Here is a 16,677-nt window from a genome sequence, read left to right as displayed (position 1 = left end):
GGGAAAAACATATCTTAAATCTCATGCTGTCATGTAATCTAAACATACAGAACATTAATCTGCCATTAAAGGCTTTGCAATCTCCATCAGTTCTCAAGCAAGGCTAAATTAGGATATGATTCACTTTAGATATATCAGTCATCAAAGCTTTACACAACTACAAGGGACAGTAACGTTTATGCATATATACACAAATCAACGAATGTGTATTTTCCCTAGTGTTTTGCATACATTGCAGATATAGGGCAACTGTTAAAACTATTTAAATAATATTTTTTTAAAATAACCAATATTAGTTGAACTGGGAAGTGCAAGATTCTATCTAAATAAATTGCCCTTAAAACTATGATCAAAGAAGCTTTTCAGTACATCCCATCATTCAGGATCTGGCATTTCTCCTGCAACATTTGGTACCTTGCAGAAGTCTAAAGCAAATGAGAAGCTACAAGAACATCAGCAGTAGCAAATACTCTTAAAATTTAGATACAGCTATTTTACGTATCACAAACATTTCTCTCCACAGCACCTTTCTGAGACTGTCTGATTCAAACAAGCCATCTCAGCTCTTTGGGGTTTGATTTGATCCCATCAAAGAGGTGCAAATTTTGATTTACTTAAATCTGTGCTTACCTTTTCCAAAAAAGATTGTGTTTTCCCCCTTTTCAGTTCATGCTTTCAGTGTCACATCCCATACATGCTTTTCTTAGTTATGTGAGCAAGAATTTACAAGGTTTCATTTCACATTCATATTTCACATTTTCAGGCTTGAGGAAGCGAAAAAGAAGTAACAGAATAAAAGGCATTGCAGTTATCTATTCTTGGTTCACCTAGCAAGGAAGTTAATGGGAAATGGAGAATCTGCAAGTCACAGTAATGGAATCATTGTTATGTCTGGTCTGCTGAGAGTTTCACTTTATTTCATTGTGTTGTGAGAATATAGGAACCTGTCTTCCAGCAAATTAGACCTTTGCGCCATCTAGTTCAATATTGCCTGCAAGCAGCCTTCTCCAATGTAATGCTCTCCAGAGATGTTGGAGTAACACTGCCATAAACCTTAGCCTACCCATGCCGCTGTCTGGGGATAGTGGGGCCTGTTCTGCAAGAGGCAACAGGTCTTTGGGGTGTAGAGAAGGTCTCAGGCAGGAGTCTTTCTTTGCCTACATGGAGATTCCAAGGGCTGAACTTGCGACTTTTTCCATGCAAACCATGTTCTCTGCTACTAAGCTATAGCCCTTCCTCAGCAGTCCCATCCGTAGACAGGTAATGAAAACTGTCTATCAGATATTGCTAAGACAGGTTGCGTAATATAATAATACAAAACCAGAAATCAATAGCTTGGACAAATATGTACATTTAGACCCACGCCAATGAAAGTGTATTTACATGTTTACATTGCATCTCATCACCAAGGGACATCATCAGGAGACACTATCATCAGAGAACACTAAAAAGCTTTACTAAATGAATGAACTACAACGTAGTTCCATTTGTACAGGATGATTCTTCCAGCCCTGCCACAACTCTTGGAAGGATGTGCTAGCATGGAAACCACAACCAGGAACAAGGAGAATAGCCTGAGTCATAAGGGGTGTTGTTATGTGCCTTCAAGTTGACTCTGTGCCCCCAAAGTGTCCTGCTTTTGACATTCCAGCTCAGCTCTTGTAAACTCAAGACTGTAATTTTCTTTATGGGATCGAGCCATCTCAAAAGTTCCTCTTCTTTTTCTGCCTTTGACTCCCACCCCTCCCCCATCCAAATCATCCTCCTCATCATCATTGCACGATGTGCCTGAAGCAGGGCAGCCTCAGTTTCCTTATTTTTCCCGCCAGGCACATTCTGGCTTGATTTGATCTGGGGCCCACTTGGTCAGCTTCCTGTCAGTCCAGGCTATTTGCAAAGATTTCCTCCAACACCATGTTTTGACTGCATCAGTGTTCTTCCTGTCAGCTTTCTTCATTGTTCAGCTTTCATGCATATAGAAAGTGATGATCTTTTCTACTTTCGTCATTGCTACCCTTCCTAATCTCAGTCTTCCTTGCATTTTTTGACTGCATTCCCATTTGAATTAAAGAAGATGAAGGATTCTAGGAAGGAAGGAGCCAAATAGAGGGCAAATGAAGCAAGGTGGATCACCAAGGCAGGAGGCACAATCTGCATTCTTTCCAAAGTTCCTCCCAGTTTCCTTGGATAGTTGGCATGTGGTTCTTCAGGCCAGTTTCACTGAGAGGAAAAAAAATCTGTACAAGTCTTGCTGTTTCCACACCATGGCCCTTAATGTGCCATTTCTTTCTGGAAACTGTTCACACAGTGCACCTTACATGTGAACTGGATAGCCAAAATACTCCTAAATTTTACATACTGTATGAATGGATAATAGGTATCAATTAAAATAAGTGAACAGCTGTCCATCTGGACTTGGACCACATTTGCTGACCAAAACTGGCCTGAGCCAATTTCATCCCGCCATTATAGAGAAAAATCTTCAAGTATGTGAGAGATAGTTTGACAGAAGACATGGATGACATGTTCTCTGATACTCTAGCAGACAGGACCACAACTAACTGTTAGAAGTCACACGGAAGCAGAGTTCAGTGAAACACTAGGAGAAATGCCCTAATGGCGAGGGCTATTGGTCAATGGAATTGATTGTATCAGGATGGCCAGCTGTCAAGGATGTTTTATTGGCATTCTGTGCTATAGATCTTGCAATAAGCATGCAGCTGAATGAGAAGACCTCAATGCCCATTCCAATTGTAAGTTTCTATGACTGTATGGCTCACTCTATTTTTTTTTTAAAGACCATCTGGCTCTGTTCTGGTTTTGCTCCAGTTAGCCAAAGGCTCCAAAGAAAAGGGAAACTGAGTGGAAGAAGACTATTACTTCCAAAATCCTGATGTTAGAATTGGAAGCTGCCCCATTTTGGGCTATCTGTATAATGCACTGAAAAATTGCTGTTGTGAGCTGCCCCAAGGCTTTGTTGCGATGGGGGTGGCATAAAAATGTTTTAAATAAAAAAAAAAAAAATGAGGGGTCTCATCCAGCAAAAATGGCCAAGAAAAGATTATGAAAATTCAAGGATGCATATAAAGGATAAATAATTTAAGAAACGGAAGACTGTGCAGCATCATTGCATACAATCTGGTACCTTCTAGATGTTTTGGACTACAACACCCCTCAGCTTGGGTCTGATGGCTGGAAATGATACTAGCTTTAATCTAAAACATATGTAGGGCACCAGCTTGGGGGATGGCTGGCATCAAGAATGGGCAGGGAAGGGTGGATGAGCCACAAAGACTCCCAAGTTATGGATTGAATGTCAAATGCGACACCACAAGCTTTGACATTGTTCTGTGGATGCTGGACAAGCGACAAGGCAGAAGGCGCAAAAACAAACCTCAGCCTCTCAGCACAATGAATCGCCAGTGGCAGGACTTCCCTCTTCAGCAAGAGGCCTCCACCTTCTGACTGCAGCACAAATCATAGTGGCAGTAAGCATGCCCACATGTGTAGGAAAAATATATTATTACATTATTATAAACATTATGTACAGAGGTTCAAATGGATGGTGTTTTGCTTGCAAATCATCTGAGCATCTTACAGTCCTTACTTGCCCTGTCCTGGGAAGTGCCTGGAAAAATATGGCTAAACCACATGTTACTCGGCAGCTTTGTGCAAGCGATCGGCCCCTTCCACAACATCAGCTCTGCATGTATCTAATGATTTACTTTGAAGGGTGCAGTTTTAATTACAGAATCTCAGTTGAACTAATGCAAATCCCCAATTTTATTTTCTTCCATAAAAAGTCATTGCTGCACCCTTGTAATAGCCAAGGTTGCAAAGTCCAATGTCCACTGAATATTTACATTCTGCAGAGTGAGGAGCAATAAATAAGGAACTGTGTGGTGGTGTGTGGGCTCAATTTGCACTGGCCAGTCAGTAAGCACCAGGTTTGCTTCCTGTGCCAAACGGGAGGAATGTGAGTTGATTCCCAATGGAGTTTTGTAACAGCCTGTCTTCTCAGCAACAGTGGGTCACTAGGGCTTTAGAAGAATAGTTCTCTGTCTTAAGACAAGGGCAAAATGCTATGACTTCAAGGGACTGCAACTTGATCTAAATTAGATCTCTGTCAATGTGACCTTGAAGCCTTCCGCCATGCTTTCCATGTTTAGGATGAATGTGTCTTCGTTGGAATAATGTTCAATTATGTTATCATCCATATTTACCAAGATCCTGGAATCGGAAAAGGATACATTAGTAAAGGTCAGATAATAAGGGTAGATGGAGAGCTTCAAATGTGAACTGTAACCTCCACTGAACAGAGCAGTACTTCCTTCTGAGTGACTATAAATAACCTTTCATTGTCAGTGATTTGGCTTCACTGTGAACTCTTCATTTAGATCCATGCCAGTTAACCAACACAATGCTTTCAAATGACTGGTTGTTCCTTAGACTATGTGAATAAATTATATCGTGTGTGTCCATGCACAAAGATTTTTTCCCTTGTAATTCTCATTCAACATAGCAGTAGGGACCCATGGTCCTTTCAACACAGGCTCCCATCATCACCGGACATCACCCTTGTAGCCACCATCTGGACAGGTGCAGGATCTTCATCCCAAAACAGGGCATTCTACATCTGATCCCATGTTGAAAGGCTGCCTTTCCATTGTCTTGCAAAATGCCAGTGGGTCAGTTGAGTGCTGTCTGATACCCACAGATTGTAACAGACTGATATTGCGTACTGAGCATTTCTAGCACATATCAGTGGACTATATTCCATTTTTTAAAAATTGCTTTCCAGCATTACATTTTATGTCCAGGCATAAAAGAAGTCTTGCTTGAAGCCTTTCGGGCAATCTTTAGTTAGATACATTTTGTGGGGAAAGCTCAGCACAGGTATAACACGTTGAAAGTCTCTGAATCAATAGCTGGCATCTTTTGATTAAGGTATCTTAAGCAGCAATGCTGGGAAAGGCAACTACCTGAGGCCTGCTCCTAGGTGACTTGATGGCATTGGACTGGTCGATGGGCTGATGCTCAGACTCAAGGCCAATTAACACTGTCCTGGGTGTCCCAGAGGGAAATATACACCAAAGGAGGTGAAAGTTTGTTAGAGGTTGGACAGCTAGCTACAGATATAGCAGGGACAAATGAACTGGAGTGGCAGAGGCATGCTGTTCCCCTAGTCCTATTATTTGTTCTTTTCCTCCTCCTCATCTTGGGAGTCCATGATGACCATCCACTACCTCTAGTATCAGAGGCTGTATGCTTATGTACTCCAGTTCCTGAGGAACATGGGCAGGGAGGATCTGCTCCACTCATGCCCTGCTTATGGATTTCCCAAAGGAAACTAGTTGGCCACTGTGTGAACAGAATGCTGGACTAGATGGGTGCTTGGTCTAATCTAGCATGGCTCTTCTTACGCAGCACTGTGATTCGGTGCTTCTGATCTTTGCTTCTGCTGTTCAGTTTCGAAGATAAGCAAAAATACAAATAATTCTCCACTTAATAGTCAAGGAAACCGAATATTGCTGTGCCTGCCACAAATAGTTCCATCTAACATTATGCGAGAAGCTCCAGGAACAAGCGGAGTCATGTGACTCCAGGGATTGTTGCATGAGCTGAGGGCTGCAGGGAGAAACCCTGCTGCTACAGCTTCCCAGGCTGCACTGTAATGTGAGGACCTCCCCCAAGAGAGTTGCCTCTGCGCAGTGTCTAAGCCACACCTTGCATCAAGAGCTGTGTTGACGCAGGACTGGGCGCTAGATCAGTAGGAACGTCTCAGTTTACTTAGAGGCCAGGTCAGTCTATCGGCTGCAACCTACACTTGAACCATGAGCTGCTCACTAGGCAGCACTTCCCTTGCAGCACTGTGGCCATACATCCCAAGCTAGGCACAAGGATCTTCCAGGAGCTGAGGTCCCAGCCCAAGACACTCCTGTAAACACATGACTTCCAATATGAACTTTCATTTCTCTTACCCCTTTTTGCTCTTCTTGTAAAGCTTCATAATCTTTTCAGATGGAAGACCGTATTTCTCAGAAATCTAAATTTAAAATAAATAAGGAAAGAAGGTTATGAAAAGAACACCCAATGCAGGATTCTCATATTGGTTTTAAAATTGTGGTTAACACCAGGGGAACTAAAAAACACTTCCTCACTTCCTAAAAAACACAGTCAAACTTAAAGCCATGGGAACTAACAGAGTTCCGTGCCACTTTTAAAAACTTATACACATGCATTCTTGTGGCATTGTTTCCTTCTCATAAATTTCATATCAAGTGACATAAAGCGGGTTTCTCCCCCTCTTATGAACCCTATAGCTAATTAGAATAAGCTGCTAAAGTCAAAGCACCTTTACAAGTAGTTGATAGTAACTTGATAAATTACATACTAAAATATGCCTTCTAGACAGTGACAACCTTAACACAAAACTAAGATGAATAAATACTTTGACTTTTAACTTGGGTTTGAACTCATAGTAAATCTAAATAATGTGAGACCTGATTTCAAAGCAGAAAAGATATTTACCTTGGGATTTACAGACCATCCTCTGGCTTTAAAGCCCCCCCAAAGTTTTTGTCATAGTCACTTTATAGCTTTACTGCACTTTGTGCATGTTTTAACATCATTGTTTGTATACATCTTGAGTAGGCACTGTTGAAAGGCATATTACAAAATACACTTTAACAAGTGTTCTATTTTTAGAGACACAGTACTTTGATGTGCATTTGAAACATGCTTACATGAAAATAATCTAAAAATCAAACTGAATTTAAATTCAGTATCTTCTGCTTTAGAATACCAAAATACAGTTCATTCTGTAATGAACTCAGCCACATAGACTTGATGCAGGTTTTAAACTTTAAACTGCAATGCACATGTGCAGGGTAACAGGGATTGGAACAAAACCTTTCCTCACAGTACAGAGAAGAACACAGCTTTGTTTTCACTACTTTAAAATGGGCTGTAGACACCAACTTGAAGCTATCCTATAGAGTTCCAAAATGAGGGAGAGGGTACCCCCACACATACAGACTTCCCACAGGAAAAGCAAACTATCAAGCAAACCAAAGGAAGCTCCTAAGGAGTGGGAGACTTCAAAGCAAATTTCTTGGGATTAAGCGTGCCATATGGATCATTATGAGACAGCCAGATCTAAAACAGTGGCTGTAACTCAGCGGACAATCAGAAGGAGCAGCACCTAGTGTCAGAATGGGCAAGTGCGGCAAAGACTCAGAACAAGACATGGGAAGCCACAACAAGAGAGCGATGGATGAAATCCAAAGCGGTGTGAGCAGATGTCCATGCACACAATAGGAGTTTCCCCCCTTTTCCTCCCTCACAGCCCCAAACCTGCTGCAGAGGGTTCTACACCCTTCCAGAACAGGTGGGCACTGCAGAGAGTGGGGGTCTGCACAGATTGGGGTGAGGAAACCCTCCCTGCATTCCACTGACAAGCAAGATGGGTTCATTGGATACTGCCCAATTAAGTCCCAACCAACAGCTGATTAATTAAGCTTGGCCATGAAACCACACTGAGGCATTCTGAAAAGCCTGGGAACCAACTGGGAATTTGGTTATTCCTTGGCAGTTAACCCAGGTTCCTTAGGCAGTTCATACTGGTGCACCCAAAGCAATGAATCATAGCAGCCCCTAACTACTGAGATTTTTTGGGTGCATTCATGGGATATCTTGATATCTATTTATGGAATGAACTAGAACTGAAACTAAAAGATAAAGGCATCTGAGCTGGGAAAGGTTTGAAAATCTTCATAGTCATCATCTGGAAGTACTTTGCTTCTCTCTCCCCTGTTGCGTATCACCAGATTATCTCTTTTCTTGTTGGAAATTTGATAATATCCATCTGCACCTATGGAGATCCAGAGCAGACAGAAGTTGTGGCATGCCCTTCATTTAGTCATGGATGTGTCAGTCTCAGAGTTATTGTGCACTCTTTTTAAAAGGACACGGTCTTCTTTCGTTCTAAACTTTAATATAGGAACGTGTAAGAACTTCTCCAGATGGGAAGAACATGTCAAGAGAGGCTTCTTTGTCACAGATTGTCCTTGGCAACAGGGTACAGCAACACATCAAAGCAGTCTTTCTCCTTTGCAGGTCAGAATCATGTTGCAACACAACGAAGCTGCAGACATCCTCACATCCCCGCTTAGCGAAGGAGTCAGTGTATCTAAACAAGTGATTCTAAATCTGATTTCTATCTATAGTGATATATTTGCTGGCAAACCCAAGTGGGATGGCACTAGTGACAGGATTCCCATCTGCTTCGGTTCTCGTTTGCTTCCTTTCAGTGGGTCCCCTAATTATAATCCATTCCTAATTCTTCATTCAAATGAACAGATAAGAGGACTAGGTGTACAAGTGCCCCATTTTTAGTTTTCTTCTTGTTTCAGGCAGTGTACATTTCTGCTCTCTCTCGCTCTCTCACGTGGGTTACACTTTGGATAGGGTCATGCAACATGACAAGAGGGTTTTTACCATTGTTGGTCGGTTGTGCAATCCCAACCCCATTATGCTATTTCAGTATGGCACTTTGGTCTTCAGAACGAGGACAGCCATCTGTAGCCATGAACCCTAAGTCTGAAGCCCTGGCTCTCTTCGTCTGAGGAATCCTCCTTCAGGTAGGCCATGGCAATGGGTTGGGGATGCCTCTCTCACATGTAGGAGCAAGAAAAGGGGACAGGTGGGGGAATCAGCTGAGCAGTGCTTCCCCCCACTGGGTATTGTTGCCCAGCTGATTTGTCCCCCTCCTGCTCATCTGCATGATGGGCTTCTCTTAGGGGCATGTGGGGGATCGGGGGGGGGGTGGCGATCAGCTCAGTGGTGCTGCTCCCAACTTGGCACCACCACCAGGGATGTGTGCGGAATCCATTTGGGATAGGAACCAGTTGGATTCCTCAGCTTGGCTCTCTGGACTCCAGTCCACTTTGCAACAGCCCTGAGTCCAAGTTCCTGGCAAGCACACAGAGCATTCATTAGGAATTAGGCTCCACAAGCTGCACCCCTCTTCCATACCTGCCACTGCTGGAAGGAGCGAGAGGGCAAGAAAGTTGGTTGTCAGGAATGCTCACTCGCAGTGGCCTTCTTTGGTGTCCTGCAGCCACTCCTGACAGGGAAGGTTGCCAGTTGCACAACTGGGGACCTGCAAGCATTTGTAGACTTTCTCTTGGCTTGGCTTCCTTTGTAGGGCTGGGCTGAGCATGAGGGGAATCCAACGGGTGCTGAAAAGATTCTGAGAGGGTTCATCCCAACCCTCGCCTCCGCCCAGCTGATTCTCCCACTCCTGCTTGCACTTGAGGGTTTTCCTTCAAGTGTGTGGGGGCAGCTGAGCAGCACTGCACTGTCCACTCCTCAGCACCATCCAGTGGATTTCCTCCCCTTTTGCCTGAGTGTGGATTCAGCGCCCTCACTTTTGTTCCAGCAGCTCCCTCTAGAGCAGGAGGTAATTCAGTTCCCTCATTTTTCTGCTGTGCTTTGGGGCATGAGAACTGTTTCCATGATGACATGCTTGACAGCTATGGCAAGCTAGACCTGACTTGTGATTGTGGCTGTCAAAGTGAGGAGCCTCATTCCTCCCAGCGGTATCTCTAGGGATAGCTCCCGGAGGAATGAGAGAGAAGTAGAGACCAGAAGGGAAGAGAGTTACCACCGTTGGCCTCTGTCTGTCAGACATATCGAAATAAAAACCCACAAACTGTGGTAACCACACAGGATTGCTTTTTGTGACATGTGAACCCAGCCTTTATGTCTCCCCTTCTGAGGGAAAGATGTACAATTATCCTTGCAATCCAGACCTACAAATGATTTCAGAAAAATGTACCAGACTATAAATAATTTTAGTAGCCTGCCTACGATACATATGTGAAATTTAAAAAAAAAATGAAAAAAGATCTCTGAGACTATAGAAAACACAGGTTAAAAGTCAGCTATTCCAAAACTATAATTTTAAAACAAACCACAAAAACATGGGGTGGGGGAGAGAAACATATGAGGATTGCTACAATGCTTATCTTAATGAAAATTCCGAGGAGTTAAAAGAAACATAGAAAAATCATGGTATTCATTGCATAGGGTTTTTTCCCTTGCTGGTTCTCCTTCACAAGCTGTTCATGGCCAAAGTACTACAAAAAATATATATCTTTGCCCAATTTGACATCTATTTACAACTAAAGTCTGTAGGGCCTTGCAGATAACCCATCTGATTTTACAGTTATGCTGAACTGTTTGCTAAACCTTAGCCTAGATTTGTTTCAGCACAAGTCAGTGCTGGCGGCAGGGCGCACAGGTCTTTGGACAAGACCCCCTCCCTCCCTGACTCTGCCTCTCTGCTCCCTGCCTTTGCGCCAGGTGCAGTGGTCCCTCGTCCTTTCTCTCATCACTGCTACCACCTAATGCCTGAAAGGCAGAGGAACACTAAGCCAGGAGACCACCTGCTCCTCCATCTCACCACCACCAGGGGCTGGTACCTGGACAGGTAAGCAAGCAGGTTGTAGAGGTGAAGACAAAGAGAAGCACCATGGAATTCCTTCCTTCTCTTTTTCCAAATTCTTTTTTATTGTGAATTAAACAAAACTGAAACAAAATCAAAGAAAAATAAGAAGAAGAAAGGCAGACCAAATATGTCTACTTGACAGTAGCATCTATATGTCTACATGCCATCCACTCAAATATTGAAAGTTTTGAAAGGTATCCATTGTGTTAAGTATCCATTGCATTATAGGAGGCAAGCTTTTATCTTTCCATTGTTGTAGTATCAGTCTTTAAGCTGCCAAAGGGGCACAGAAAATCAGTTCGAGTTGATCATGTTTTCACTTCCAAGGCACATGTACATCAGAAAATATTAAAGTATTGCAATACAAAGTTTATTCATATTGCACATTGCCAACACATGATTAAAGAAGCCTTAGCAGTATTACACCTCCAGCAGTTAGCCAACTTAAACAAACTCTTATTAAAGAGATACTGTGGTTTCTAATAAACACGCAACATTTTTGCTGAATAAAAATAATCTAAGATCCACCGAAAGTCCACCTACAGATGCTAAACCAGCAATCCAATGCTTCCATGGAATAAAGCATTCCAATCCCCTTTGTCATTCCAGGGGATTCTTGTCAATGGGTTCTGCTAGGCTGCAAAGGCCCTTGAAACATGTCCAACCATGTCTGCTTTTGACACTTGCCCTGCCTCAAGTACATGTGAAACAACAGATGCTCAGCGACTATGCAAAATAGTCATTTGCTTTATTTCCAGTGTTCAGTCTGCAAGTAATTGCTTAAGTAGCCAAAATAGCACACCACACACCACATACCTGGGAAATCAAAGCAGGCTTGGGAAAATCCCAAGGTTTAGAGAAGTAGAAAAAAGTCAGGTGAAAAATACCCTGAAGTTGAACTGAGGACTGAAAGTGTGTAATGTCCACAGAATACTGACTCTTGGCAGGAGGAGGTAACACAAATGGGTGTCGCCCCAAACAGCAGCATGCTATACTACAACATTTTGTTGCAGCGCCCACTTTCAGGTGTTCAGGTACTAAAACACCCTTATTTACTCACAGCACAACCACAACTCCTCCTGCAGAGTCTTGAGTTTCATACAAAAGCAGCTTTCAGAGCCACTTCCTGTTGTAAAAGCAAAACACTAATTAAAGCTCACTTCACACTTTTCTTTATGACTCAGCCTCAGGGCAAGTAAAAAGGCAAAAGGAAGAGAAAAGAGCTCCATCCAACAAACTCCCAGAGCATTGACAACCAGCTGACTTTAGGACACCTTAATTTACGAGATCTTGATCTGGTTGCAGGGATACAAACAGAGGGAGCACTTTGCAAAATACAGCAGAAGGCTTTTTGACACGGAAGGACTGGTTCCATAACCAAGGAGATTTCAAATTGGTACTGAACTAAATTCATACCATGGATGCTATTTTAGGAGCTAGGCAAAGTAGGAAATTAGTTGAAAATCAGAGGATCCGAGTCACTCCCTGGTCACATAACAGAAATTTCTACTTGACAGTGGTGACCAGGCAATCTGCCTACAACAAGCCTGAATTTCTCAGTTTTCTGAATTGTTTTCCTGTATATCTGTGTGAAAAATCATTAACTTTCCAGGTAATGTAGAAGTATCTTAACTATTCTCACACCTGCTTACTTATGTTGCAAACATCTTTAAATAATCCTTCTACTAATCAATAATATTTCAATTTTGCTTGAACAACTCTCTTAGTGTGAAAGCTTTAGAAAAAGAACTAGAACAGGGTAGTTCAGAAGCAGAATTCATAAACGAATCTGATGCCTTTTTCAGGGCACGGATAAGTGTTAGAAAAGAGGTTCTCCCTCTCTAAGAATGAAGTGTGCAGTGTTTGCATGAGCTGTTTAGTACGCAGGCCAGCAGGGCGCTTTTTGCAGTACGATCCTTTAGTATTCAGCTTGTTAAAATGCTTTATTCGACAAAAGTCATCCATTACGTATAGCAACCCTTTTCTTGGTCCTTCAGAGATGGCTGATGATGCAGGCTCTTGCCTGTGAGAGTTCATTGCATAACAAACAGTTTATTCTCTAAGGTGCCACAGTACTTTACTTGTCTCCAGAAAAAAGGCATAATTGTGAAGATAAACTGTCCTGCTCTTCTGGGGCAGAATTCTAAATGGGAGAGCGGGGAAAGAATGAGGCAAATTCTAAATATGAGAAACTGCAGTCAAGTATCATGGAAAGTTTGGGGGAGGCCACAGATTAGCATGTGATAAACAAGGGAAAAATGTCCAGCTTGTAAACAATGGAACTTCCATCTAGCATTTACGTTCTTCGTAGGCTGCAGTTCCGAGAACTATGGTGCTATGCTTAAAAGGCACAGCATTGCCAAACAGTGTCTGTGTATACATAAAGTTGTGACTTCTTCCACATGCACTAGCTTTTCATGGTATTCCTCATACCTTATAGGGAGTACAGGCATGCCTGGGTTCAACATTCAGTGAAGTGTGAGAGAAGTCAGGGTAGTTCTAATCCTAATGTTTGCAGCACAGCAACTGGGAGAGCTTGCTTTTTCCTTACAGGTCTGTTCAACATTTTTCAAGTACTAAGTGGTTTCTGCTTTCTAAGTGCCACCATTTTTCTTCAAGGCAGATAAACCTATATACAGGTAACCTAGCAAGAGGAATCCATAGGCAGTGAGACACTTGCATGCATTCCCTGCCTGGCTGGTGGGTGGAAGGATCTTACCAGTGTAAAATAATGGCGTCTAAGTGAGGTGCAGAGGTCACCAGAATCTGAGTATTCTGATCCTCCACCAGAGGTCCTTAAAGGGAATGATAACCTTGGCTACACTATGGCTTGTGCTGATCTTCCTAACTCTCTCCAACACTAGCTAGCAAGTGATTTCTGCTTTGTTGTTGTTAGCCGCGAAGTCATGTCTGACCCATCGCAAGCCCATGGACAACATTCCTCCAGGCCTTCCTGTCCTCCACCATTTCCTGGAGTCCACTTAAGCTCACACCAACTGCTTCAGTGACTCCATCTAACCACCTCATTCTCTGCTATCCCCTTCTTTTGCCATCTATTGTTCCCAGCATTAGACTCTTCTCCAGGGAGTCCTTCCTTCTCATTAGGTGGCCAAAGTATTTGAGTTTCATCTTCAGTATCTGCCCTTGTAAAGAGCAGTCTGGGTTGATCTCCTCTAGGACTGACTGGTTTGATTGCCTTGTGGTCCAAGGGACTCGCAGGAGTCTCCGCCAGCACCACAATTCAAAGGCCTCAATTCTTCGGCGCTCAGCCTTCTTTATGGTCCAACTTTCACAGTCATACATTGCAACTGGAAAAACCATAGCCTTGACTATACACATTTTTGTTGGCAGGGTGATGTCTCTGCTTTTTAGTATGCTGTCTAGATTTGCCATAGCTTTCCTCCCCAGGAGCAAGCGTCTTTTAATTTTTTGGCTGCAGTCCCCATCTGAGGTGATCTTGGAGCCCAGGAAAATAAAATCTCTCACTACCTCCATTTCTTCCCCATCTATTTGCCAGGAAGTGAGAGGACCGGATGACATGAGCTCAGTTTTCTTAATGTTGAGTTTCAAGCCAACTTTTGCACTCTCCTCCTTCACTCCCATCAAGAGGCTCTTTAGTTCCTCTTCACTTTCTGCCATGAGAGTGGTATCATCTGCATATCTGAGGTTGTTGATATTTCTCCCAGCAATCTTAATTCCAACTGGTGATTCATCTAGCCCCACCTTTCTCATGATGTGCTCTGCATATAAGTTAAATAGGCAGGGAGACAGTATACAGCCTTGCCAAACTCCTTTCTCAATTTTGAACCAATCAGTGCTTCTGTGTCCACTGTTGCTTCTTGACCCGCATATAGGTTTCTCAAGAGACAAATAAGATGGTCGGGTACTCCCATGTCTTTAAGAACTTGCCACAATTGGTTGTGATCCACACGATCAAAGGCTTTAGCATAGTCAATGAAGCAGAAGTAGATGTTTTTCTGGAACCATCTAGCTTTCTCCATGATCCAGCATATGTTGGCAATTTGATCTCTAGTTCCTCTCCCTCTTCGAAATCCTGCCTGTACTTCTGGTAGTTCTTGGTCCACATACTGCTGGAGCCTAGCTTGTAGGATTTTGAGCATCACTTTGCTAGCATGTGAAATGACTGCAATGGTGCGGTAGTTTGAACATTCTTTGGCATTACTCTTCTTTGGGATTTGAATGTAAACTGACCTCTTCCAATCCTGTGGCCAATGTTGAGTTTTCCAAATTTGCTGGCATATTGAGTGTAGCACTTTTTCTGCATTGTCTTTTAAGATTTTGAATAGCTCAGTTGGAGAACTGTCACCTCCAGTAGCTTTGTTGTTGCTCGGACTTCCTAAGGCCCATTTGACTTCACATTCCAGGATGTCTGGCTCAAGGTCAGTGACCACACCATTGCCGTTATCAGGGATGTTAAGCTCTTTCTTGTATAGTTCCTCTGTGTAATCTTGCCATCTCTTCTTAATCTCTTCTGCCATTTTGGTTCTTTATCATGCCCATCTTTGCATGAAAAATTCCCTTCATAACTCCAATTTTCTTGAAGAGATCTCTGGTCCTCCCTATTCTATTGTTTTCTTCTATTTCTTTGCACTGTTCATTTAAGAAGGCATTCTTATCTCTTCTAGCTATTCTCTGGAATTCTGCATTCAATTGGGTGTATCTTTCTCTTTCTCCCTTGCCTTTTGCTTCCCTTCTTTCCTCAGCTATTTGTAAAGCTTCTTCAGACAGCCATTTTGCTTTTTTGCATTTCTTTTTCTTTGGGATTGTTTTAGTTGTAACCTCTTGTACAATGTTGCGAACCTCTGTCCATAGTTCTTCAGGTACTCTGTCTATCAGACCTAATCATTAAATCTATTTGTCACCTCTACTGTATATGATTGCTGCTTTATAATTTCTTTATTTAAAACATTTTTATGCTGCCCAGTTGTGCCACAGTACCTTAGCCAATACTCCAGTTGATTCATTATATTTTTAACTTGTTGTATTTCTATTAAGCTTTTAACTGTGTAAGTTTTTGATGTAGTAAGCTGCCTTACGAACCAATAATGGGAACAGGCAGAAAGAATATCATCACCACCACCACCACCACAAACAGTACTAACCAACAGAAGCATCATATACAACAAACCATTAAAATTAAAAAGCAGAGAAGACAAAATAAGTTGGCATCTGCTCATCAAGATGAGAAAAATAAGGTATGCAACCAAGCAAGGACATACAAATTGGTCTTAACCCAGACTATGCATGCACAGAGTTTGCAGAATTATCTTTTCTCCGCTCCAAAAATTTAAAACAGTTTTTATTTTAAGAGCAGAGAACGTACCACTGTCTTGGCCTTGCTGCCAATCGCCAGTCAAGAAGTAATTGAATTTCAAGGATCTAGCATTTAAGCACTTCAGCACTGCTCGCCTATTAGACACTCACTCTTTGTACACACAGGGAAAGGAGCAATGGCACCCCACCAAAAGCCTCATCACTAGCTCCTTAACAGATGGCTTCCTCTATAGCCAAAAGCAAGTCCTTCATCTTGGATTGTAACCTCCAACTCAGGTCAAACCTGGCACCAGGCAGCACCCTGCTGGTTAAAAGGCAACGGAAGGTGGGAGTGTTGAGAGCACGTCAGGCAGAGGCAGGCAAGCTTACAGTATTTCTTGCCCTGAAAATGGCTAAGTCCGACTCCCACTGCCCAAGCCCTGCTCCACTGTTTAGTGAAATAGGCAGTTCAGGGAAGACTTTTTAGTTCAGTCAACTCCCATGAGCTTATGATGCCTGGCATATCTGCTGATACACTCAACTCAAATCTCGTCTATCTTCTTAGACAAGCAAAGCTTATGATGCATTTTTAAATAGAGCTGCTGTGAGGATAAATGAAGTATGAAAGGCAAAAGCCCCAGATGAGAAGAGTTGATAGGCAGTACTGTGCATGCAGCGGGGGGGGGGGGGGTTCTGTTATATGCTTTGCGAAGCAGTTCCCCGAGCTACATCTGAAAACGCCCCTTCCCCCTGTGCCACCCCTCCTGGGACAAAGTTCTGCAAATAGTGAGGGATGAGGAGCTGTTGAAAACAGAAAGCAACAAGCTCTGCTGGACATGCCCAAATCTGGGAACTTCTTGGATCACGAGCCCTAATTTATCTGCCTATCA

The 16,677-nt window shown here is 42.8% G+C and overlaps 1 protein-coding gene across 1 annotated transcript in view; it reads right to left on the bottom strand.

Annotated features, from left to right (window-relative positions):
• Nucleotides 1-3,278: 3,278 nt before the first annotated feature.
• GRHL2 (grainyhead like transcription factor 2) overlaps nt 3,279-16,677 on the bottom strand; it is a 93,274-nt gene continuing 79,875 nt past the window's right edge. Inside the window, exons 16-17 of the mRNA XM_044421461.1 lie at nt 5,982-6,046; nt 3,279-4,230 (exon numbers count right to left, since the gene is read on the bottom strand). Coding sequence (XP_044277396.1) covers nt 4,116-4,230; nt 5,982-6,046 — 180 coding nt within the window. The 3' untranslated portion in view covers nt 3,279-4,115. The remainder of the gene's footprint in view (nt 4,231-5,981; nt 6,047-16,677) is intronic.

Source organism: Varanus komodoensis, unplaced genomic scaffold, assembly GCF_004798865.1.
Source record: "Varanus komodoensis strain SLA01 unplaced genomic scaffold, ASM479886v1 scaffold12, whole genome shotgun sequence".
NCBI lineage: Eukaryota > Metazoa > Chordata > Lepidosauria > Squamata > Varanidae > Varanus > Varanus komodoensis.
The sequence above is the reverse complement of the archived record's forward strand: the minus strand, read 5'-3'. Positions and strand labels throughout refer to the sequence as shown.